The sequence below is a fragment of the Melopsittacus undulatus genome, chromosome 5, assembly GCF_012275295.1.
Source record: "Melopsittacus undulatus isolate bMelUnd1 chromosome 5, bMelUnd1.mat.Z, whole genome shotgun sequence".
In the NCBI taxonomy this organism is placed as follows: domain Eukaryota; kingdom Metazoa; phylum Chordata; class Aves; order Psittaciformes; family Psittaculidae; genus Melopsittacus; species Melopsittacus undulatus.
In genome coordinates this window covers 52,370,787-52,396,829 of record NC_047531.1, presented here as the reverse complement: position 1 = coordinate 52,396,829, position 26,043 = coordinate 52,370,787, and the positions used below count along the sequence as shown (strand labels likewise).

The window sequence follows — 26,043 nt, the reverse complement described above, 5'->3', positions numbered from 1 at the left end:
TTGGGGAAGTAATACTGAGAAATAGCGAACTGTAAGTGAGCAAGATGCTTAATGCATGTTTTTCGTAGTCCTATTGCACTTGCATTGCTGTAGGCAACCTTCACTGATACTTTCCAAGTTTTGAGAAATTATTTTATTAATCTCGTAAATGGAAGCCCATAACTTCACAAATCCTTTTCATTTTCAGCAAAATTAAAAGAAAATTTAAAAAAAAATCAGCTGAAGAGGCATTATTTAAACCAGTGCCATTCGTTAGTAAAGCTGGAACTTCTAGGCTTCTGGTGCAGATCTTTGCTTTGTGAGGCCCTGGGGGTGTTGTCGCTCTTTGCTGACGAGCAGTGCTGGAGGAAGAAAATACCTTCCAGTGAGCACAAGGCTCCTTCTCTTTTTCTTTTAATCTCTTGTTTAATGTTAGTCATTGTTCGCTGCTTGGCTTTTCCTCCTTGTCCTGTTCTGTTCCCTCATCTCGGTCTAGATTTTAATACCCTGGTTTCTTTTAGTCCTTACTGTCTTGAAATTTTCTCTCCCCTCTGTGCTCAGTTCTAGCACTTCTCATAGGCACTCCCTTCCCTGTGGGGCTTCTTATCCAAAAAGAGCAATCTTTTCTCCTAGTCACAGCATGAAAGCTCCATATTCAGAATGTGATTGCCTCCCCAGCTCCACCTACGTGACAGGGAGTCATTGTATCATTGTTTCCTGCCCTCTGCCTCATTTTGCTCTTCAGTCTGTCTTTCTTCTGTCCTGCTTGCTTGTTTCCCACCAACCTGCTGCTGTTGATGCCCTCTTCCAGTATACACATGCATTCCCTGGTCAGTACTTAAGTTTGTCCTGATTCTTTTCTCCCATTTCTCCTTCATGCCCAGCTCTTTTCCTGACTCTCTTCATTTGCCTGCTCCTCCATGGTCTGTTTGTTATCCTCCCAGTATCTGAATTTCTTCCTTCAATGTGGAAGTGGTGAAGTAACTGAGGTTGCTGGAAAGGTAGACCTGAAATGTCTGTGGGGGCTCTACCTCAATCCAGCAGGAGCTGTACTTGAAGGAAAAATAGCCTTGAGCCAAAGAACACTGGTTTGCTCCATCAAATCGCTCACTGGACCTGATGTGTGTGGGAGGTTGGAGCACACCTCTGAAATCCTCAGAGATTTTTACTAAAATTATTAAACGTTTACTCTGTAAATACGTGTTGGAGGCAGGGAGATCTTGTCACCTGACACTGAGGGGACACCAGGTTCTCTTAGGGATCCTTGGCAGAATGATGATGGCACTAAGTTGTAGTTACAATTAAAGCTTTATTTTCTGAACAGGATATTGTGATTAGCATAGCACAGAACTCCTGCCAGTCAGAATTGATGTTATACAATTTATGAGTGGAGTAATACAGAATTTATATTATAACTTATAATTTCTAATCAGCTGCACCCTCTGCAGATCAAGCCAAATCTTTACTACATGATTTGCTGTATCGATAGAACAATCATAATCTGAACTAATTCCCTTAATCCTCAGAGGAAGCAGAGGGTGATGGAGGCATCCCTGGCACTGCCTGGTCCCAAGTGTCGCTGTCCAGGAGCAGGTCCGGTCCAAATTCCTGTCTTATGACTGGTACCTGCTGAGTTTTATAGACAGTGCTCTGGGTGCTGTTAAGCTTCCCTGTTCTGTGGCAGGGCCACCACTACCACCTGGTGGCCCTGGGTTCCTGGAACTTTCAAGGCTAGCAAGGGATGGAATAGTCAGCCTGGCATCCGGGAACCTTGAGGCTGAGGGAGGAAAAGAAGAAATCTGTTTGGTATGTCTCTTCGGTTCACAAGACTTTTAGGGCCTGATAATGAGGGGAAAGAGAATAAATACATGATCCACTTGGTCACAGAGAATGGCCACTTGCCTCGTAAAATGATGCTGGTTATGCTAACTGCATTGCCAGGGACTGGGAGCAGCAGGTACCAGTCAGAGAAGGACCCTATGAGCAGCTGTTTTCAGTGTGAACCAACCGAGTTTGGTAGAGACTTAACAGAGGACTGAGTTTTACAATGGGAAGTTGTTGACAACACTGAAAATAATAGATGCACCCAGCCTTCCTCTTAATACTAGTGACGGATATTAGTAACAATTAAGGATGTCTTACGCCGGAGGAATGACCTACAAGTGAGTGAAAGCCACAGTGTTAACTTCCAGGATGGGATCAATTATTTATATTTATGAAAAGATGCATTAAGAAGTAATGGAATGTGCAAAACAAAGTCACTTAAGGCTCAATATCTAGACTGTAAAGCAGTATGCTATAGGTTAAGAATTAGTAGAAATTCTCTTTTTTAGATGTTTATATGTTGACCAGATGAAATGCATAAATATTCTGTAAGAAGTGTTTTCATATTAATAGGAGCAATATTGTGAAGCAAGATAATCCTTTAATTTGTCTCTTCTCAGAAGAGCATACGTTGGAGTTCTAGACATGCAATATATAGCGTAACCTCAAGTGGTGTTCACAAAGCTGCTTGAAATAGACTGCTACTTCTCACTGTCACCCTTAAGTAGGACATAGGGCCCCTAAATACTCATGGAAAATGAAGTGCAAGGAGCAAAAACTAGGCTCCAATCCAAAGCCACTTGAAGCTGATTAAGAGACTGCTTTTGGCTACTAAGAGCTCTGGTTTAGGCCACTAGCAAGCTAGAATTAAGTCTCAGGTGTTCAGACAGACTTTTTTGGTTAGTTAAGTCTGTGGGTTTTTCTTTTGGTTCATGTTTGTGGTGCTGTCCATGATTACAGCAGATGTCCCAGTGTGTATACCACCTAAAGCATTATGTATTTTCATTCTTGAGTTCTAGAAATAGTAAGTGGGTAATACCCAACACCTTAACTACACTTAATCACCAGATTATGTATTGTTCTGGTTTTGTGGCTTGATGCTATACACTGTTAAGTCACAGGTATACCTAGATATGATACATTTATTCCTATAAGATATGCCTACAGGTAGAATAGAGTCAGGGAAAATACCTTTTCAAAGTTTGCAGATCTTTTACTAGTTTTAGTGTGCTTCTCCATTCTTCCCATGCTGCTAGATGTTTAAACTTTTCAGACAATGAAACAGAAGAAAGGAGTATGTTTTCCCAACAGGAAGTGTCTGTGGAGTTGCAAATAAAAGTTGAAGTGAGAGGTGATGATCTGCCTGACTCAGATGATTGTTCTACTTGTTTGCATGCTTATCTTCTCTTTTAGAAATAGAAAATAAAATGTTTACATTTTATCCTAATGGTTTTTTGAGTGAAGTCCAAGTTAGTTCTTTCATTTTAATTCCTTGGCATGTTTCCTCACTTAATTTTACAGCTTGGCCTGAACTTTTTGTATAAGTACGTAGTTGTTAGCTATCTGCATGCTGTGTCTCCACCTTCTTTGAGTTGAGAAGAGTTGGAAAGTCACTTTTGGAGCTGGATCAAGATTTCATGCTAGATGTTAGTAGAAATGTAAAGCTTGTTTTCTTTCTAGCTGAGCTAAATTGCTTATATACTATGCATCAATAAAACTGTACACAGTAGAAAAAGATTTTGAAAAAACCGAGCATTCTGTAAAGAATCATGAAAAGTGAGGTTTAGCACTTGGAGGTCAAAATGTTTGTGTCAGTATGGGGGGGGGGAGATAAATTGGAACTTGTTTTAATTTATTTCTTTTCTCTTTGACCTCTAGGTTCCAGCAAGATGTGGAGTGACAGTCCGAGACAGCCTAAAGAAGGCTCTGATGATGAGAGGTCTTATTCCAGAGTGTTGTGCTGTTTACAGAATACAAGATGGGTATGGTCTGTGGGTGATGGTTTTTGCTCATAGAATCTCATTTGGAGTTACCCAGTATGTCTGGTTTTATCCAACACCATGGAAGTTGTTTTCAGAGTTCAGAATAATAGGATACTTTACACTAAAACAGCTTGTGCATTGAAGATACATCTAAAAAGAATGGCAGACTCCTAGAAAAAGATTGAATAACTTCAAGAATGGGCATGATATAGAATCATAGAATAGTTAGGGTTGGAAAGGACCTTAAGATCATCTAGTTCCACCCCCCCCTGCCATGGGCAGGGATATCTCACACTAAACCATATCACCCAAGGCTTCATCCAACCTGACCTTGAACACTGAGTATAGGGTACATATAGAGTAATGTGAGCTTATAGACTGCTGGCTGATTCATTAATCAAACTCATGCTAACCAAACAAGTATTAAATTGTTTTTCTTCAGTTTTTGAATTTATTTGACTTGGTTATAGCGCATTCTTAGCTTAAGATAGAGTTCCTGTGGGGAAAAAAATGAGTTTCCAGCCCTAAAAAGCTTGTAGATTATCTTAATGCACAAAGTTAGCCATCTCTTTGAAACTCTCGTGGAACAGGCATTTTCACAAGCACTTTATTTGACAAGAATGTTATTTATCACCTCAGAAGCAAGGCATCAGCCACTACTAGAGCTGACTGGAAAAAGTGCGTTTCTTTCATGCAGTTTGTCCAGGGAAGGTGTGCTTTCTTCAGTGTGTGCAGAGCTTAATGTCCTGCTTTTAAAGTTTCCTGCCATTAGAGACTGAGTAGTAAACCCCTATAACTTCCTGCCCTTTTACCAAATTCATATCATGAGCCATTGCAGGCCTCCTGCACTGGTGCTAACAAAAAAGGCATTATTGTTATTATTATTATTATTATTATACATAAAAAGCTTATTTACATTTTAGAGAGAAGAAGCCAATTGGCTGGGACACTGACATTTCCTGGCTCACAGGGGAGGAATTGCATGTGGAAGTCTTGGAGAATGTGCCGCTCACAACACACAATTTTGTATGTACTGGTTTTTGAGATGTTGACTAGGGTTAAATCAACTTTGTACTTTCAAATTCAAATGAACAGCTTTGAATAATATTTTGTGTCTGTGGAATATGGTAGGAGTCGCAAAAGAAGTTTCGAATCACAATAGCTTAAGTGAATTAGATAAAATTGTAACTGAAGTAAGTGATGTTAGAGTATTCATCACCCTTAAAACTTTCACATTTGGATGGAATACACCCTCTAAAATCTATAAACGTAGGGGGTTTAAATCAGCACTGCATTGCAGAGCTGTAATAATAATCTACTATTTTTGTATTGCTGTATCTATAAAATGTATTCTGGGCCTCCCTGCTGGCTCTGCAGCAGCAATTAACTAATGAACTAACTATTCCCAGAGCAGTGCTGACATCATCAGTGATGCTAGTGCACAAATATGTTTTGACCTGATAAGGCACCAAGTAAATGAAAGCTGCTAAACAGAATCCATCTGAACTCTTACAGCTACATACAAAATCCCAGAAATAATGTTTGTAGCATTGACAAGAAAGACCTTTTATTTAAGTTAAAACCTGAGAATGTTTGCAAGCTGCTTAAACTGTTTTACTCAAAGAACTTAGTTTGGCTATGGCTAGTTAGATGAAAGTGTAGTAAGCTTAACATTTTTTTGATATCCTTCTGAATTTCCTTTACTACGTGTAGTAATACAACTAGAATGTGGTTTTATACCAAGTATTGCTAAATCTGAAAATTAAACTAAATCAATTCCCCCCTATAATATGTGGATAATGTATGTTCACCCTTTTGTGATTTTAAATGTTTTAAGTTTCAGTAATCAAAATTACAACTATATATGTAATCATATACAGAAGTCATATATACAGGTCATGTATATTTACAGTCCTGTAAATATTGGATAGAAAAGTAATTTGGTTCCTGGAAAAATTAGAAGATGAGATAATATTTCAGCAGCTCTTGTTTTTATAGGTTGTATCCAGTTAAATTCTGAATGTTTGTCTCTAGCATGGTAATAGTGCAGTGTTCTGTTTCAGTTTTTTTGCTGATTTTCACACTGATAATGAAGTGAAGCATTATGTCTAATAAATAGTTGAAAGAAAAATCTAATGCATGAAGACTCTTTGAAAAAGAGGCAAACCCTTTATGTAAATCTGTTTGATACATTAGACTGTAGCTCCAGCATAAAGAGGCTTGTAAGTGTATTAGAGGGAGGTAAAAGCAAATAGCGTGTGCTAGGCTTAAAAAGGACTCTAATTATGATTATTTTTTGACAATATAGGTACGAAAAACATTCTTCACGTTAGCGTTCTGTGACTTTTGTCGAAAGCTGCTTTTCCAGGGATTCCGATGCCAGACATGTGGCTACAAATTTCACCAGCGTTGTAGTACAGAAGTGCCACTGATGTGTGTTAATTATGACCAACTTGAGTAAGTAATCACAATTGATTTTAAAAGTCGAGTCTTTTATTAAGCTTACAGCTGTCAGTGTTTTAGGTCTGGAATTCAGTAAGTCAGAGGAGTTGCCTGAAAAAAATACAGGAGTTGAACTGTTCTTGTGAGGCTGCATAATTCATGTTCTTTCTTTGCAAACTCAGACAACCAGTTCATATTTTTTGCTGGACTATGAAATGCTTTCTTTGTAGCATGAATGGATTGGATGAGCACTTGACTATATCAGACAGACTTCTCATTGTTCGCAGTTGTTGTTCTTAATCAAACTGGTTCTTTATTATGTGATGGCTAGAGCCCTGTTTAAATGTTTAGATGTGGGTTTAGATGCAGGTTTATTTTCTTCACAGAAAAAAAATGTGAAGAAACACTAGTTTAATATGGTAAAATTACAGTTAGTTTTGCAGTGATTTAAAATAATCCATTAGTGAGTTTGATGCCTAGGTAAGAAACATAGAAAATCCCAAACAGTCATGTGTTCTTGAATTTAATTATTGATAATCTAATGTAGGTTAAGGATCTGGTATAAACTGTCTTTGTGCTCTATTTGATTGGTTTGAGCAGAGGCTATCAAGTTTAAAGACTTTCATATAAGGAATCATTCAAATTCTAGGTTTTCCCCCAAAAGTAAATTTAAATTCTGCCTACATAGGTATTTATACCTGTTTTCTTGGTATCTCTAGAATTTGTGCTCAGGGCTTGTTGATAAGGTAGTTCTGTCTATTTGACATCTGGTTTTTGGCATTGCATCAGTGCAAACATAAGTTCATGTACTCCAAAAACAGTTCCAAGTTGTGCTGTCTTGAGGAACCAGATGTTTGCAATTTCAACTAAAAGATTAAAAAATTACTTTCCACAAAGATATGTTTAAGGCATAATCACTTGATCCTTTGTCAATTAAATAATATTTTTAATTGACAAATCTTGTAGATCCATGTGTTAGCATAGTCTTAATTTCAAAATACAGAATTTGATCAGTGACAGGGTTTGTTTTAATCTTTGAGTGAAGCTTCTGGGTTTTGCACAAGGTTAGGTTGTTTTTGTTTTGTTCTTGCCTCACAGTTTGCTGTTTGTCTCCAAGTTCTTTGAACATCACCCCATACCACAGGAGGAGGCCTCCTTAGGAGAGACCACCCCAGCATCTGGATCGTACCCCTCGGCACCCCCCTCAGATTCTGTTGGGTATGACCTTATTCCTGCTGTTTAATGATGTAACATTTCAGTGCTGTATGCTTAGAAACACTTGAAATACTTCTTTGCAACTTTCTCCATTTTGTAATCTGACTTGTCGTGTATATATACTTATGCTTACCTTCAGAGAAGTGAATAATTTTGTTCACATGAATGATATGAATTAGTAATGAACCAAAGTTAAACATGTGCTTAAGTGTCTGTAGAATTGGGGTCTTACCTGTTAAACTGATTTCCTGGTCTAAACTGGAAAGATTTTTATACTTAAAATTAATGCTAACTGAACCTGTATCCTCACAAATTCTTTCAGTTTGTGTTATCAAACTACAGTTTATGTGCCTTGAAGTGACATACCTCTGTTTCAGAATAAGCCACTCCATTATAAGATCAGTGTAAAGAGATGTTTCCAGGTTCATGATACTTCTTCAGTTGCTTTTGTATGTGCACACTGCTTTACTATCCTTCAGACCAGCTGTTTTTCTCTTATTTAGATGTTGGGATATACCAATAGCATCAGGTTTTGTAAAATCAGTTTTCTAAATCTGACCACAGCCCCTGTCCTCTGTATTGCCACCAAAGATTCTGGGACCCACTCTGTGAAAAGATAAGTGATCATATTGAGATTATGTTCCCAGTAGCTAAGAGATCACTGTAACCACCCCGCACTAGATAGTAGAACAAATCTTCAGGAACTGGTAACTCAAGGATGTACATCAAAGTAAAAAAAAACTGATGCAGATTTATTAGGAACACCAAATACAAAAGCCTTCAGAGGAACGTTTCTGTGACATGTGCTGCATGGAGATGAACTGAACTTAGCAGAGGCTCTCTTGGAGTAGTGAGCATTGTGCCCAGACTAAAGGAGAAACACAGCTGGAAGCTACACAGGCACCTATGGACTCTAACTGGAAGAGAAATTCCCTGGACAGCCAAGGCTATTTTCTGAAAGATCAAATACAATGCCTCCCAGGAAAACAGATTGACAGTCCTGCAGAGGGAACCTCATTTGGTAAGTACAAAGAAAGATATTTTTCTTATTTGTACTACTTTGTGCAGATTCAAGTAAATTTTAAAGTGCCTTTTCCAGGTAGTGGATGTTGCCTTTATATCCCATGGATTTTGGTACAGCAGTTTGTGGACAAGGCGGCTGCTGTTCTCTAAGCTAAGCAGGCTCTGCCTTTCTCATGGTAAAGCTGAAACTACAACCATGATACAACTAATCTGTGAAAAATCTTGTTCATACCAGCTATGTTAAACACCTGTGGATGCCAAAGGCACTACATATAGCCCTGTCCTGGTGCTGGAATATGCTAAATTTTCCAACTTTTTAATTGCTCCTGTGTCACATTTATGCTTTCTTAGCAGTCTATGAGGATACAACAGGATAGAAAATCTTAATTGATACATGAACTATGAGAAGGCTTTTTATGCTTGTGAAGTAAAAAGGGAAAGGAGAAACTGAGATCAAAGCTGGTTAATGCCTTAAGGTTTTTAACTTCATGTATATAAAAATACTTGAACATACTTATCAGTTTAGGTTAAGGAGTTTTTCCTGAGTGTAGATGTTTGTGGTTGCAGGAACTGTAAAAGGTTTTCAGCTTTCTCCTATTTGCTTTTTTTGCCTTGCTGTGCACTTCATTGTTAAACAACAACAACAAAAAGGCATACATTGTGTCTTCAAAATCTGGTTTATATTGAAAATGGTTTGTGATTATCAGCTGGTGTTCATAAGTAGTGTGCATGTTAGTCATGCAGTTTTCCCCAGGCATCTGTGTTTGTAGCATTTCTTCCCCAGAAGCAGCTATTGTATGAGCGTATAGCACTGTCTGTACCTTTCTACAGTTATCATTTTGCCTTTCTTTTAAAATACTTCTCTGTTTTTTAAATATGTAATTGCGGAAATACTAATTTCTCTGATTTTTTAGAGTTTAAAAATATGCTGGCCTTTTCTAGAAAAATATACTTGAGCATGGTTTTGTTAAAGGGTATTGCTACAATATGGGACAAGAACCCAATTTGGAGTGAAGTCCGATGTTTGAGCTTATTTTGTAATTTAAGAGAGTGTAAAGGATTGAAATTTGACAGTTGGGCAATGGGTTTGAAATTGTGAGTAACCTAGTGCTTTATTAACACTTAATAATTTAATAATTATTCCTTTGATTTCTCTGTTCTCCTAGCACTTTGCATGGCACAGCCCACAGAAGAAGGGATGTTACTAATCGTTTGGTAAACCTGAGGAAAGAGAAGGCAAACATCCTTCTTCATCTTTAGCCTTGTGAAGGGATTCCAACGGCAGGCAAAGTGCCCAAAGAAAGGAAGAGTTTGTGTTGCAAGACAAGCTCAAGAGCAAAGGCCTGTGAGATATGCTGAGAAATTGTCAAGGGATCAAATGGAGAAGTTGGAAAGAGAAAGGGACATAAAAGACAACTGGACATGATGTAAAAGCTGCTAAGCATGGAGAACTTTGTTTCACTTTGCTCATGTGTAGCATCTTAAAGCAATCCAGTCCTGTAGCCTTTCATTCTTCTGTCAGCTGTAGGCAGTCCCTGCAGATCTTACACCCCAAGAGAAGAGAGCACATATGGTCCCACTTACACAGTTCTGAACTCTTTAGAAAAATGTGTCCAGCCTCCACCTTAGGTCTTTTTGTCCCATTTTAGTTTTTCCAGTTTGCACTATTCTGTTGTGCCAAAGCAGTCAGTTACAATCTGCACTTAACTGAAAACAATTACCGAAAGTGTAGGTCTCCCTCATAGCCATTTGTAATAAAATTGAAGTGTGCAAACTGTATATAATACATTGTATTCCTTTCATTCATTGCACTATCATGAAGTTTCTTCTACATTTTTGCGCGTAAAATATCAGCACAGAGTTTCTGTGAACCCAGTTCCATGGATCTTACAGATACATGAAAAGGTGATAGATTAGCTATCCAGAACTTTCCAGAGCTGTCTTTTTCAACTAATGTCTATTCTCTCAGATATTCTGATGTTGAGCAAAACTCAGCAAACTCGTGAGGCAGATATTATGGCAGAGTACAGAACTTGTGGAGTGGGTGGTAAGGGGATGCATGGTCAGACTTTGGGTAACACAGAGGCAGGTTGAACTTAATAGGAGCTGAAAGCATCTGCTTTGCTTGAGGCTGAGCACTGCTGGTAAGCAGGTTGGCAACATCTTGGCTCTTTGAAAAACAACATTTCTCAACGTGCTTAATCTTCAAAATGTGAGAAAAAAAGGGGGACTGTCTGGTGCACCATTCTTGGAAGCTTGCCAGTCCCTGTCTTAGAGCAGGCTCCAGCCTGTGATTAAACACCTCTGCTTTCCTTTCTGTCTTCCAAATGTTCGCTGATTGTTCTGCCTGGGCTGAAGATATTTAGATGTCTAGAAAAGCTTCTGAAAAGCCAAGAAGCAAAGGCACAGTCTTAAAATATTATATTTAGTGCTACATCACCATTTAGATCCACATGTGTTAAGGTGAACAAAAGCTTTGTGGTTTCATGAATAAAACAGTGATGAGCTTTTCACCTAAAAATTTTGTTATCCAATTTGATATGCATTCCTAATGAGTAGAAGAGACCTGGTAACAGAATCTTGTAGAAAAATCATCTTTCATCAGGTGGGGAGTACCTCATGTTCCCCATAATCTTATTTACAAAAACAAGCTAGTGAACTGAAACCTGATTTGGAGAACTAATGACAGCTCTGGAGGTTCTTTTCCTAGCTCCTTAGCATTGCTAAGCTTTGATCTGGGCCCAAAGGCCAGTATAAATGCACACCACTGTGGTAGTCTTGGCAGTTGTTTTTCATCTACAGGCCAACATGGATGAAAACAAGTTATCATAGTATAAAAAAGTACTAATCCATATGAAGTTATGACTGTTTCAGATCCGTGCCATGATGCTTTTAGACAGATTTCACAGGATGTTTCACAGGATCTTCTCCAGCCTATAGTTGAAAATTTGTACTGCTATTCTTTTCTCCAAATCAACAGTTGATTTAGGGTTAATAACTGTAGAGGTGGGGAAAGATAAAAAATTACTTCATTTTCTGGCAATATCCATAGAGTACCAGAGTAAGTAAATTAGAACATGTTTGGCCTCCAAAATTTACAGTTTAATGGTTTGCTAGTGTAGCTGAAATACTAAGATATTTTAGGAGTCCTTAGAAACTGCTTGACAACGGAGGTGTGCTGTGTTGTGCGTTAACAGCAGCAACAAAAAACAAAGCAAACAATACTCTGGTGTAAACAAAAAACAAAACAAAACAAAACCACTTGGTATGCATTTTTGCTTGCAGTAGGTTTAACTTGGGTATGAGTAAGCAGTCTAGGAGGTGAATAGTATGTACTGCACTGAGCCCTGTGTCCGAACTGAGATGTACTTGTTGAAGCCAGGAGGGCCTGAACAGATAGTAGGGATGCTGTCATTTTAAAAGAGAAGTGGCACACACCTTGTAACTGAAACGGGGGGAATGTGCATGTGCAGTGTATTTGCCTAACTACAGCAAAATAAAAATCCAAGCTAAAATCCTGAAGCCAAAACAAACCTATTTTAAGAAAAATCTTTCCTGAGTAGACCAGCTCTAAAGTATACAAAACATCACATCACATTGGTCAGATAAAGGAAACTGAGGGAAGTCTATATTAAAATTTTATTTTGTATTTGTAAAGTGAACTAACTTGTATCATTGCAAATTCTGAGATCCAGTGGAGGTACTGTATATGATTATATAAAATTATTTGTTTATCTATAACGTAGCATGCGTGGGCACTTTCCTCAGTTACCTTCCTCTTCCCTGTGGACCCAGGTTCGTGGAATAGTAAATCTGTGGGCTCCTCGGCAATTGCTGTGATTGACAAAGACGATTGCCAAAATTGAAAAAATCTATGTCTGTCTGCAATTACTCTTGTCTCCTGACAAAACCTTTCTGGTTTTGATAGAAAGGGAGGGAACAACGTGCTTATCCCAAGTCCATGGTCCAAAGCACGTTCTGTCATACTGCCAGGAAAGGTTATAACACATTAAATTGGAATTTGATAGCTCTTACCAGCTTGTTGCCTTGGAAGCTGAGAATTGTTTGTTAAAGGAATTCCTGCATCTAAGAGGCTGAAAGTAAGTGTGCAAGATGAGGTGGAATAACCTCTCTAATTTGTCTGTGTACTGACCTTTATAGAAGGTCTCCTCTAGCTAGCATTTGGCTGTTAACTGCTCACAAGGGTCACAGGAGCACCAGAAACTCGGATCCTGGTATTTGAACTGCTGCTTCTTTAAGCCCCAGCCTGTTACTATTGTAAGCAGTTCTTTGCAGCAGTTATGTTCTAGTCCTCTTGACTTTTAGCTTTTATTTCTGGCAGAGGCTGGTGGTAATTGCTCCTCAGCTTGTGATCTCAGTAGGTCATCTTGGCCAGCAAATGGCTTTTGTGTTTCTCTTCACTAGTTACCTTGTTCAAGAAAAATTCCCACTTAGCAAAAATAGCTTACCTTTTTTAAGTGTCCCAAGGACACCCATTAATGAAATTCTGATTGTATGTAGCTGGAGCACATGGCTGTTTATGAGGTTCCCATCTCTGGATTCTTTGGTGTCTAAAGCCCAGAGATACACTAGAAAGGGGTCTTTGTCAGCCTGTAATTGTTTTTGAAAGATCTGCACTTTGCCCAGTTAGAATTTAATGAGTAGAAAAAGTTATTCAAATTGGTTTTAGACATGGTATGACATAGCATGCTGTCTGCGCTAGCAACATGATGGGCATGATGACCTGTAAGCAGGAATACAGAACTATTTGTAGATTCCCTTAGCAGATGACCATTTATGACTCAAAGGAGGATGTAATTGAAACAGTCGTTCTGCAATTTGGTTTTCTCTCCCTTGGCTTACTCATAATCACAGAAAATCTGATTGCTTCTATTCTCACAGTGTGGCAGAGCTCAAATGCTCTGTTGCGGTCACTCCTAGTGCAATGGTCTGATGTCTGTGGTTACATGTTGCCCTTAATTCCATTCTTACTGAGAACTCTCGGGAAGTTTGAGCAGGAGTTAGCTATCATAATGACAGTACTGGCCTGGCTGAGATATTTTTAGGCTTTAAATCTTTCTGTGCAGCACCTGACATGCCTGCCTTTGCATAGAAATGCAGTGCATTAGAACGTTAACCAAGTGCTTCACTTGTATCTGCAGTGTCTTACCTACTTATGTGGGTTCTAGTTGCATGATTTCCTACAAGAAATGTCCAGGAGTTCAAACCTTTCTCATCTACAATAGAGAATTACCCAAAGACACTTGTTAGCAGTGAATGAAAGCTTATGTATATGTACATCAGCTGCGTTTAAAAACATCTCTGAAATTCTGAGCATCTTCTGAAATGCTGGGCTGTTTAAGGTCTTTTCTCAGAGATGTGTCTATTGGCAGTTTTAGCTCATTGCTTCCCCATATCTTCTCAGTATTTATATTGTCATGTAACAATAGGTAATTTTTAATTTTTTTTTTTAAGTTTAGCAGGGATAACCCCCCTTGCTGTGCCCCACTTCCCACATATAATTGAAGTATTTCATTATGAGAGTTGCTGTATTGTTACTTGAATTTGCAAGCGCTCTGTTTTGCTGTTCTCAATTGTGAGACTGTTGGCCAGGAAGGAAAAGATGACAGGCACTTAGGATACAGATAGCACTGAGTTCTGGGACCAGTGCCAAACTGTAAACTCCTCAATGAAAGGTAGGGTAATAGTCTTTAAGGCAGACGTGTTTCTGAGAAAATATTAAGAGAGCCTGTTGAAAATGTTAGGTGCCGTCTTCGGAGGGGCTAAGGAGCGTTCATTTACAGGTGGCAGCACCAAGACTTGTTGCTGCAGTATGCTGCTCTGTGGCTTATTTCTGAAGCTTCTCCCTGTGGGCATAGCCTTTGTGTACATGGTAACTAACCCATGAGTAACTGAGTACCTGGAGGATGCTACTCCTCTCTCAGGAGTTGTGTTTTGTTTTCTGTCAGTTCTAAAAACCTTGTCAAGTATCATGTATGTTTTAACATGGAAGTTTTCACTGCCAAAGGTGACAAATGTTTCTGATTGACCTTTTACCTTAAATCTGTTAAATTAGACTTAATAGTGGCTGCCCATGACTTGAGTAAGAGCTAAATGCTGATTTATTGTACTTTGACAAAATAAGTGGATAACCGAAGAATTTATATTCACACAAATGAAAAAGCAAGAATTTAAATGTTTGTCTTTTAAATATATGATTCATGATACCATAAATTAAAGAATTTATGTACATTTATGACCAGCAGCATTTACGTTTTTTCAGAAAGCTTGTCTGTATAGAGTGAATGCTTATTTTTCAAGCCAAAACTATTCTGTTGCCTAACTGTAGCACTAACTGACATTTGAAATTTTGCACCATTCAAAGTTATGTATTAAAAGTTGAGGTTAAGGGGTGATCTGTTTATTTTTAATATCAATAATCTGTGTCACATTGGCCATAACATTAATCAGTTATTTTCAGTAACCAGTATGTAATTCTCAGTCTTTCTTCATTGAGCAATAATCTCATCCATACAATTTGTGACATCTTCTGATAGTAGTACTGATGTGAGATGTTAAGTGCTTTTAGTTCTCAGTAGGTTGCCATTAAAAAACGTTAACTACATTAAGTCTCAAGTGAGGAAACTGCGGAGTATCTTGCTTTCTGCAGTGCATGTTGGGCTACATGCATTTTTCAGATCAGGATTTATTATTACTCATTTGGTATGCTATGGTAGAGGGTTTTCATTTTGTTTTAACTCTGAACACAGCCATCTAATTAGGTAGTTTTTTTAGAGTTGTTGCAATTGATCATAAGGGAGTAAAGATCGTTCATTATAAATTGTTTTATGTAGGTCTTTAGATCAGAGGTTTTTTAATGTATGTATTATTATAGTTGAAAAGGACTTACCACACCCACTATGCAGTATTTGAAGCCATTTGTAGACCTAAATCCTCTTTTTCCTTGACTTTGTTTCTCAGACCACCAATTCTCCCTAGTCCTTCTCCTTCAAAATCCATTCCAATCCCACAGCCCCTCCGACCAGCAGATGAAGACCATCGGAATCAATTTGGGCAACGTGACCGATCCTCTTCAGCTCCCAATGTTCACATCAATACAATCGAGCCAGTCAATATTGATGTAAGTATTGATAATGGTTGAATAGGAATAGTAGATTTGATGTTTCCCTTATGACTATCAGTGTGTGAAATTTACCATGTGTACATTAAGCTAATCCTTAGTGGTCTGTCAGAATATAATAGATCCCATGTAAGATATTTTTGCCATTGAGAGAGCTGGAAGTACCCAAATAACTCATCCTCCAGGAGCAGAAACTGTCTTCTGACAGTCCTATCCTTTCATTCAAAGAAACATTCTGCCACAAACCACTGCTAATTTTTGTCATTAGTCCCTAGGCTCATACTGCTAGCTATGCCCTAGTGTTAAGAATGTGAAAGCCAGTAACCACTCTTGCAAACCATTCTGTGTGTAAAGTATATTTCTTTATACACGGAATAAGGATTTTTATTATTTGTAATTCAGTAATATTTCTGGCATTGAAGAATATTAAATTATTGCAGCAGGCTGAGTTCAGATTTACAGAATGTTCCTTAGTATTTCAAAAGCCCAGTATATATTGTTCTGAGAGTTCTTTCGGAGTGTTCAGAAGCTGTTACAATTAATTTATTTTCCACATTGTTGAAATTCCTGGACATTGAATCATAAATCATACTATTGGTTGATATTAGGTAAAAGGCCAACTAAGACCTTTCAAAATGTTGGTCACAACAACATCTTTTTAATTTTGCCACCATATATAGCTTGTATGGGCCTTAAGCCTACTCTCTAGAAATTAGTTATTTATCAGTCTGCCTGAACACTGAGGCCCAAAATGTTTTGCATGTGAGCTGAGTGATAAGTGAACTGCTAGTTGAGTGTTAAGAATGTGGTCATGTAGACATTTGCATATGGTATATGGCAGCAGTGCATCTGAGAGGCAAGACCACTGCTTTCAACAGCAGTGCAGGTGTGTAAGGGAATAAAATAATTGTGTAACCAAAAAAACCCAGCTTGCTGATGAAAATTAAATAAGGAGGGAAACTGCTAGAATTTTCTCCTTCTCTTTAGAAAATCTGTAGTGTAGTTTGCTTGTTCTCAGTTCGCTGGATTGTAAGTGAAGGAAACCTTTTGCAGTTAGTAATTTCTGAGAACAGTGTGCGCCTGGCTATGCAAATGAGGTGATTTGTTATAAGAAAAAAATGAAGCAGAACAAATTTGACTGATGCATCTTGGTACGGGAAATCGGTGTCCCAGCTCCTGATATGACAGTTCAAATAGTTTGTGCCACAAACACTAACGAGAATGCTTGGTTCAATATTTCTTTATGTGTTTTGGCCAGCTGAGTGTTTAAATCAATAGCATCTTGTCAGCGTCTATTTTGAGTGCTGTACGTTTCGCTTTACTACTGAGAGATGCTGTTTTAAAGCAACTAATTTTAAAGCCTATAGTAGTTATAAATAGTTCTTTGGAGTCGCTGCTGTTAGTTAGCCATGGTGGGGAAATAACTTATTTCATATACAACATACAAGTTTATAGATTCTAAATTTGATCAGTCTCAGTTGATTCTGGAATGTAAATGAAAAAATAATACCTAAATTAAACACATTTTTTTTTTATTATTATTTATAGGACTTGATTAGAGACCAGGGTTTAGGAGGAGAGGGAGGTAAGTAGTGTTTAAACTACCTACTGTGCTATATTTAATCACACAAGTGTTCCATCCCTTCCTTTTGTTCTACTTCCTTCAACAAAACACAGGCACAAAGGAAAATATGATTAGGACAAAAAATGAATTTGCATTTGCTTGTCCATGAACTTAATATATGTCTGACAAAGGTTCGAGTCATTTGCCGGTCATTCTGGGAGTGGGGGAGACAGAAGGAGAAAAAGTTTTGAAGTGGTATCTAGTTTTTTAGTTTTAAAATTACCTCACACCATCACTTTTTTGCTCTCTCTCTCACACACACACACACCCCCTCATTCACTCACATGGCTGCACACAGATATGCTTCAACTTCCCAACTCTCAAAGATGCTTTTATGCCTGTTGTTACCTTTCCACCCATGGAAACAACAGGGGTTTTCATAGAAAGCCATCAACATGGTAGATGGACCTTCCATATGAACTGCTGCATCCTAAAGCAGTGTGAAATAACTCCAGTTCTTCTCCCCCTCTACCCCTGCTGAAGATGCTGCTTTGCTGTACTGCATGCCTGTGCTACTTTTGGAACCAGGTTGTTAGGACCCTACACTAAAGCCAGATCTTTTTATGTTTTCTTCAGTAACACAACCCTGTCACAGTAAAGTCAGAACTACTGCCAAAAGATTTCTTCATGTGTTATGCACAGGCCTGTTAAGTCACTTCTCTCACTGGCCTCTTGTGTGCTGTCTTTATTCCTATGAATACAATAATAATGTAGCAATAAAAAAATAGTAAGTAGGGCTGGCATATGACAGTTTTTTCAACTCCAAATCATTAACACAGTCAACTCATAACTTGCTTCAGCCATGAGTAAAGTCTGAATTATGTTAGTGCACTCTATTGTGATCATTAAGGTTTTGTACTGTGGGCTATCACTGACTTCGTGTCTCCCATCCAAATCTGGTAGTTGGTAGGACAGCACCTACCTACTGTGTTGTGTTTGATGGAGCTGTTTTTTCTTATGCCAGCAATAGAATGCTCTTTAAAAAGAAATTTCCTTTATTCCTGCAAGCCTACTAATTTAAAGTTGCCAGATTCAGCTATTTTCGTATGTGTCAGTAGGTGTGGCACTCCGCAGTTTTGCCCATTTTGTCCAGCATTTAAATGTTGTGCTATCATGTTGGTTTTAACTTTTGATCATAAACTGTCTGCTTGGCATCTGAGAACAATTGGCTATTCCCAGTCCTATAATAGTGTTATTAGTAATTGACTTTTTTTCCTCCCTTCAAAGTACAGAAGCAATCTATGCATAGGAGTCAAAGCATCCTAGTTATTTCCCATGACTTCTTTCATTTCTTCTATGTGTCTGTCTTTCTGTCTCTGCCTGCCCGTCTCTTTCTCTCTAACAGCCCCTTTGAACCAGCTGATGCGCTGTCTTCGGAAATACCAATCCCGGACTCCCAGTCCCCTCCTTCATTCTGTCCCCAGTGAAATAGTGTTTGATTTTGAGCCTGGCCCAGTGTTCAGAGGTAGTTGGGCTCTTCTTTCTTGTTTTCACCCAAACAAAATAAGTAAAACCACAGATGCTGTTTGTGCCTCACCCTCACACCGTGTGTATGTAAGTGTGTGAGTTTATCGAAACACCTCTGTTTTTTTGCTTGGCCTGGCTGGAATGCTTTGAATGTGCTTTTCACACATACCCACTTTCACCTTTACACACTTGAAAATGACTGTAAATGAAGTCTGACTTAAATCTTCAAAGGCAAGGAATTTCATAGTTGAGGTTTTTATGTGGGCCTCAGCATAACTTTACTAAACAGAGGTCCTTAGAGTGCATTGCAGTGATTTTAAATACAAAATTATGTCCTTAACTTAGAATTTCCTTGACTGTTCAGTTTAAGTCAGTTCAGTGCTTTAACAGTTTTCTATATTTGATATTATTTGTCTTGAAAAGCAGCCTAGGAAATCAGATGTGAATTACAACCATTTCCATTGATACCTTGTTAGGTCTCAAGCTTTTCATAATGTGCATGTCAGCTTTCAACAAATACTTTCACTTTGCTCTTGATACCACATTGGGGCCCTAGATGGTTTAGACCATGCACTTTTTATTTAGTTAGTAAATTTCCAGTGAAACAGTACTTGTTTTTTGTCCTGTACCATGTAAAATAAGACTCTTCCATTTTCATGTCATTGACTCTGGAGATAATTCAGGCCTAAAGCTGTCAATGGATCTGTTGTATTGCACAAAATCCCCCTCTGTGGGATTGCATATGCTGGAGAAACCACCTGTTGAGTAATAGCATGAACTGTAAATATTTGTGTCTATACATATAGGAATGGATAATTCAGTGCATGTAGTATTGTTTTCAAATGCTACCATCTTGGCTGTTTCAAAGACTTTTGTTTCAGAATATATCAAGAGCATTTCACCTTATGAACTTGTAAAGTTCTTCCAGAAGTCTTTGTAAGAAGACAGGTGTTCCCAACAAGCAAACTGTCTACAGAATGGAATACGTTACGTACAGCTTCAGAGTCCAAGCTAATGACTTAAGTCTAATATTATCTGAAGTATTCTACTCTAATAACTTGGGAAACAGGCCATCTGGTATTATTATGAACAGATTAACTGTAATGTTCTACCATGTGCTGTAAGCATTTTTAGTGAAGGGTGAATATTGTGCTAGTGGTATTACTGAAACAGGAGAAGTTAGTTACCTCTAAAGATAACACATTCTAGTAGAGTTTTGCTATTGCAGAGAAAGTGTAACCCAGTAAACTTTTGGAAAATTGGTCATGTTCTGGGAACATTTAATTCCATACATATGTGATTTCAGACAAATAATATATATATGACAGCATAATGACCATAACATGAATAGGAACAGAAGTCCACCCTTCAGGTGACTGGGTTCCAGCTTCTTGTATATATAGTCAGGATGCTCACTATGCATCATTATTGTTGCTTCAGCATATGGGACAAGGTTTACGTATTCTGTCCCCTTTTTGATGTGTCAGTATGTTGTTATTTTGTACTTCCACTTCTAAATGCATAGATTTTAGGTCTGAGGACAGGCAGTGATGGATATACATAGTCTGATAAATTAGCACGCACTGAGTGACTGAACTCGAGCAACAGTCATAAAATCAGATTTTGAGCCCAAGTTGGCATTAGGAGACACTTTTTTGGAAAAAAAAGTGAGCTGCTGAAGAAATTTGAGGAGTACTGTGTTCTACCACTTCCCAGAACACTGATGTGGGAGAAACATTGGAATGTTGGAGGTCTAGTACAGTGACAGAAATTGTTTAGCAGAGCAGCATGAATTTAATTAACAGTTGACCCTGTTTTATATCCTTCACATTGGGAGGGTCACCATAACCTTGTTACGAATAATTAGGGTGTATTTTAAAAAGCAGTGTCTAGTTGAAGTGCTCTATTTGTAAAGAGCCACTGGGGCTCTGAAACATAGCTCTGCTGGTGACATTTTCCTGCATAGATTTGGTTTAGATAACATGTTGGCTACAGATGTACTGTTCTTTTTTGTATTTAATAGAATATGCTACAAATAGCTAACTAAAGTACTTGTTCTTTTTTAATCCTTTCAATGATTTACTTTTAAAAAAGAGCACTCTGCTAACAGATAGCTTTAAAACAGCCAAATGGTTTTTCAGGTGGCACTTGGAGACTCAACTAGAAAATATTTAATTTATTTTTGCATTTAGTCTATTTTGATTCCAAAGTACAGCATTTCAGCTATTTATTGGGTTCCTAAAAGGTTAGCTACAAGAAATCTGAGAGGTAGCTGCTGCTAACTAAATTGCTACTACTTTTCTTCACAAAGAATCTGGTGGAATTAAAAAAATACATTTTTGAGGGGTTGTTTTATTTTTTCCTCTATTTAAAGAGACATTGTCCTTCTGGTAGTTCATGAACAAGAGACTGGGGGCTATGTGGTGAACAGGGATATCTGATACAGACTTTTCCTTTCCTGACATCTAAGACTTGATCACTTATCTAGTAATAGGAGAATATTTCTAGCATATGTTTGTTTCCTTGTAACATTTACATTGATGTTTGGAGATTCTGCATCTTAAAGACAGTTCTTGCACCTAGTATCAATAAGCTGGCTTCTTATAGATAAAATCATCCTGTTTCTGAAATTTAGGTTCAACTGCAGGTTTGTCTGCAACACCTCCTGCCTCTTTGCCTGGGTCACTCACCAATGTGAAAGCGTTACAGAAATCACCAGGACCCCAGCGGGAAAGGAAATCATCCTCATCCTCAGAAGACAGAAATAGAATGGTAAGGGAGAGATCAGCTGTTTTCATTTGTAGTATATTCATAGTATAGAGATACTACACAACCATGTTCCTCTCACTCTTTGGTCAAAGCCTTCTGAATTATTTGGAAGATCAGTATGGTAATGATCAAGGGCTTTAAACTGATATATAATGGAATATTGAAATTGTGGGACTGATAGGTAAAATAACTGGCTATACTCACCTCCATTGCATCCAAATGTCTTGGTGTGCTTTGTATTATAATGCCAGTTTGCCTTCAAGTAACAGCTTAACTTTTCCCACCATGATTCATGAACTTCAAAAGTTCTCTGGTAATTCTCAAATCTAACAACACATTAAAATGACTGCATTTTTTTTTTTCTTAAATCACAATTTGGCATTATAATTGAGACTTTCTTTTTGAACATTTTTGAACATTTACTGGTTTTAACACAGCCAGAAACCTATGACAAATATTTCATGCCAGGTAATAATTTAGTATACCTGCATGCTGAGGTTTTGTGTATGCTTGGCTTGAGAAGTCAAATGTGGTATCTGAAAAAAGAAAGTTCTTTTTAAGACTTTAGAGATACAAAATGCTTGTACTAAGTCTTTAACAAAGGAAGTGTTTTCACAGACGTTAATGCCCATGCTTTCTTCCTTCTTATTTTTTATGTCTATCTATAAAGAAAACTCTTGGTCGACGGGATTCAAGTGATGACTGGGAGATACCAGATGGACAGATCACAGTTGGGCAAAGGATAGGATCTGGATCATTTGGAACAGTCTACAAAGGAAAATGGCACGGTATGTGGCCGTCATGGCAAACAGTTCTTAAGCAAGTAACAGTGCCTGCTGGAAAGCAGCTTTACAGAAAAGCACCTGGGGATTCTGGTGGCCATCAAGTTAAACATGGTCCAGCAGTGTCCCCATGCTACAAAGAAGGCTGATGATATCCTGGACTGCATTAGCAAAGCATTGCCAGCAGGTAAAGGGAGTTAATCCTTCCTCTCAGTACTGGTGAGGTGACATCTGGAGTGCTGGGCCCAGTTCTGGGCTCCTCTGTATGAGAGACATGGACGTACTGGAGAGAGTTCATTGAAGAGCCATAAAGGTGACTTTGAAATTAATAAGTGCTGTAGTGTGTACATAACGTTAGAACTTGAGACTGTTTAGAAGCTCAACACCTGCATGTTCTTCTGAATTAATTATTATTAGGGTCAAGATGAAACACAGTTACTAGAAAGACTAAAGTATCCATCTTGATGAATAATGATTTTAAAAGTGTATTTACAAAGCTTTGACTTGGTGAGAATTTCTCAGAGTAAACTAGGAATAGTGTTTATATGGTTTACAGGATATGTACTTAATATTGTAGTGGTTTATTTTACAAAAACTAGAAAATAGGGTATCTCAGTATTATTGATGCTCTATATAGATTTTCTCAATAAGCAAGATTTATCAATGACACTTATTAAAACTTGCTATCTTAAAGGTGATGTGGCAGTGAAAATGTTGAATGTTACGGCACCCACACCTCAACAGTTACAGGCTTTCAAAAATGAAGTAGGAGTGCTCAGGTAAGAATATTTTTAATGGCATAAAATAATGTGTGTAGATTTAGACTTCATTAATTACTGAATTTTAGATCTCCATTAAAACACATTGGTCTTTTTCCCCCATGGACAAAAACTGTAGCTTGCCATTTAAAAGTATTTCTCTGTGTCTACTCCTAGTTCTTCTTTCCCTTGCATGTGTTTGTCTATATACCTATGTTGTGAATATGTGCATGTCCACTCAAGACAGGACTGATTTTAGCTATTGTATTATCCCAGGGCACAGTCAAGCCTTAGTGTGAATTGTAGGCCTTCCTTTCCTCATCCATATTTTGAGACTGAAGGAGAGCATGACTAATTATTTTGACCTACACTTCTGCCCCTATTATTCATTGTTTAATAGTTTCTGTTCAGTAGCATTGACTTTTCTTTTGCGTTTTGAGGTTTTTTTTAATGTACTTCTCAAAATCACTTCCTGATATCCTTTTCTCCTATCTACTACTTGTACATTCTCAGAGGAAGCCTTTATCTTGGGTTCATTTCTTAAAAGGGTCCATCAGTACGATACAATAGAATATTTATTGGGGACAACCATCAGTATCCAAGTACAGTCTTGAACAGTCTCAGACATAATTCAGTTCAAGAAATAAAATAGAAAGGAGGCTTTTGCCTCTGAAAAACTGACTGATTTGCTGAGCGAGGCACATGTGCTGGAGGAGTATACCTAATAAACTACATGGCAAACAGGAGATGGTCAGCTTTTTTCCCCCAGGAAATGTTAGTTCTGAAACAAATCTAAGCTCATAGTTTGGAAGTAGAGGCTTTCTGGGGTGTGTTGATAAAAGGGTTGTCCTTCCTGGAGCCTCTGAGAATAGAATTCCCTTTTGGATGCCCTCCTAATGGGAAGCAACATCTCCTAGCTGGACTGGAGTTACACAGAAGCAGACCTGTGTGCAAACTGTAGCTGTCTCATGGGGACCTAGTGGTAACAGCATCTTTTGAGCAGTCCTGTGCTGGGTTGCTTGCAGAAGCAGTGCTTACCCTGGAATAGCTCTTCTGTGTCATCGTCAGAAAGGCTGACTGCTGGAATAATTCATTAAACTGAATTTAGCAACACATTACCTTATTATCTTGGTAGAGATTGACCCAACAATTTCTGTTTGGAAATATATATTTAGATGGTGATAGATCTGCCTGACTTTATCCTTATTACCTGATCTGTCTGATTTCCTCCTGACCTTTTTTTTATCCTATTTCAACAGGAAAACACGACATGTGAATATCTTGCTTTTTATGGGTTATTCAACAAAACCCCAGTTGGCTATAGTTACACAATGGTGTGAGGGGTCCAGCTTATACCACCATCTACATATCATTGAGACCAAATTTGAAATGATCAAACTAATTGATATTGCACGACAGACTGCACAGGGCATGGAGTAAGTATTGTATTACTTTGCAAATAAGTGTTGGGGCAAGGCTTACTTATTCTCTTCACACTGACTGATGTTGGCAAATAAGGCCAACTAACTACTCACTTAGCCAAGCCCAGGGTCCTGCCTTGATGAGCAGAGTGTTTGGTGAAGTGCTTATTATTTTCATTAGTTAGATAGACTGTGTTCTGTTTTTTTTGGAACGTAGGGAATTACAAATCGTGAAGGAAATATAGTCTTAAATAGGAGAATGAAGATAATTTTAGTTCAGTTAACCTTTCAATCGTTGGAGTAGATATTCGTGTTCCAGGCTTTATGATTGATCTTGACAGTGCAGATAGTCTTATGGTAGGAGATAAAACATAGTTTAAAAAAAAACACCCAGTGAACAATAGGGTGTAATCCTATAAGATAGCACAGAAGGCAAACAGTCCTGATAGCAAAAAGAATCAATTTTTTCTCCTGTTAAGTATTATAACTCTGTAGATAATAGATTTCAGCGTTTGAAAAAATGTGCAACATAGAATGGCATGTCAAAAATTACTGAAGTTCTTTTATTCTGAATATTGAGTTAGAACTGAAAAGCAGAAGTTGGTAGCATCAGGTTTGAGCTGGAAATGTAAGCTTTAGTTTATAGACTTTTACTGCAGTTTTACCTTAATAAATATGTGCATGTTGAATATCTACAGAAATCGTGTTTCAGTAATACGGTGGAGTTTGAGGTTTTGATTAGTGAAATATCATTTAACCTACCTAATCTATGATGTTCTGTTTCAGTTATTTGCATGCCAAGTCAATCATCCACAGAGACCTCAAGAGTAATAGTATCCTTTCCCAGAGATGTGATTGTGGAACATGACAGCATTCCCAGTTTTGGGGGAGTTGAGTTTTTTGTTTGCTTTGCTCTGCTTTTTTTCTGTCACAAATGACCTTACTGATGTAAAATGCTGCTCGTGTGTGAGTATTTCCTGAGTTGAAATTACACTGAGAAGGGGTAATATCACTAGCAAAGTAAGGAATACTTACTGTGTCTATTGATGCAATTGCCATAATGTAGGAAGTTTTGTTGTGGTATCAGGACATTTTTGTATCATTTGGTTTCTGCATGCAATGAAAGATTACACTAGTTTGATCATGGGATATTTTTGGCTTTTCATGTATATGGCATTTCAAGAAAGTCACCTGGACCATGGTCCTTTCAGCAGTGGCCCAGTTGTTACTTCTGTGACCCTTAAGTAGCATAATTCACCATGCTGACTGTGTAGAACTTGTATTACATGAAAACCTTATTTAATGATGGTGAATAGTTAGAACTGTTATGTCTAATGGTGCACATGTGTAGCTGTTTATTGTTCTTGTAGAACAGGAGAAGTACCACTTGTTTGTTTTCCCTTAACATTTTCCCCTTAGATATATTTCTTCATGAAGACCTCACAGTAAAAATAGGTGACTTTGGTCTAGCTACAGTGAAATCACGATGGAGTGGATCCCATCAGTTTGAACAGTTGTCTGGATCTATTCTATGGATGGTAAGCAAGGGGAAGTAGTGAGTTTGTTTCAACAAATTCAGTTGCCTTTGTCAAAAGTTTCTAAGACTACCCCTCCAG

The 26,043-nt window shown here is 38.0% G+C and overlaps 1 protein-coding gene across 1 annotated transcript in view; it reads left to right on the top strand.

Annotated features, from left to right (window-relative positions):
* The window catches only part of BRAF (B-Raf proto-oncogene, serine/threonine kinase), a 69,187-nt gene that overhangs the window by 38,267 nt on the left and 4,877 nt on the right, over window positions 1–26,043 (top strand). The window contains exons 4-16 of the mRNA XM_034063070.1: window positions 3,682–3,785; window positions 4,709–4,811; window positions 6,094–6,242; window positions 7,326–7,445; window positions 15,447–15,606; window positions 17,155–17,191; window positions 18,576–18,695; window positions 21,333–21,469; window positions 22,137–22,254; window positions 22,943–23,027; window positions 24,266–24,442; window positions 25,214–25,260; window positions 25,847–25,965. Coding sequence (XP_033918961.1) covers window positions 3,682–3,785; window positions 4,709–4,811; window positions 6,094–6,242; window positions 7,326–7,445; window positions 15,447–15,606; window positions 17,155–17,191; window positions 18,576–18,695; window positions 21,333–21,469; window positions 22,137–22,254; window positions 22,943–23,027; window positions 24,266–24,442; window positions 25,214–25,260; window positions 25,847–25,965 — 1,476 coding nt within the window. The remainder of the gene's footprint in view (window positions 1–3,681; window positions 3,786–4,708; window positions 4,812–6,093; window positions 6,243–7,325; window positions 7,446–15,446; window positions 15,607–17,154; window positions 17,192–18,575; window positions 18,696–21,332; window positions 21,470–22,136; window positions 22,255–22,942; window positions 23,028–24,265; window positions 24,443–25,213; window positions 25,261–25,846; window positions 25,966–26,043) is intronic.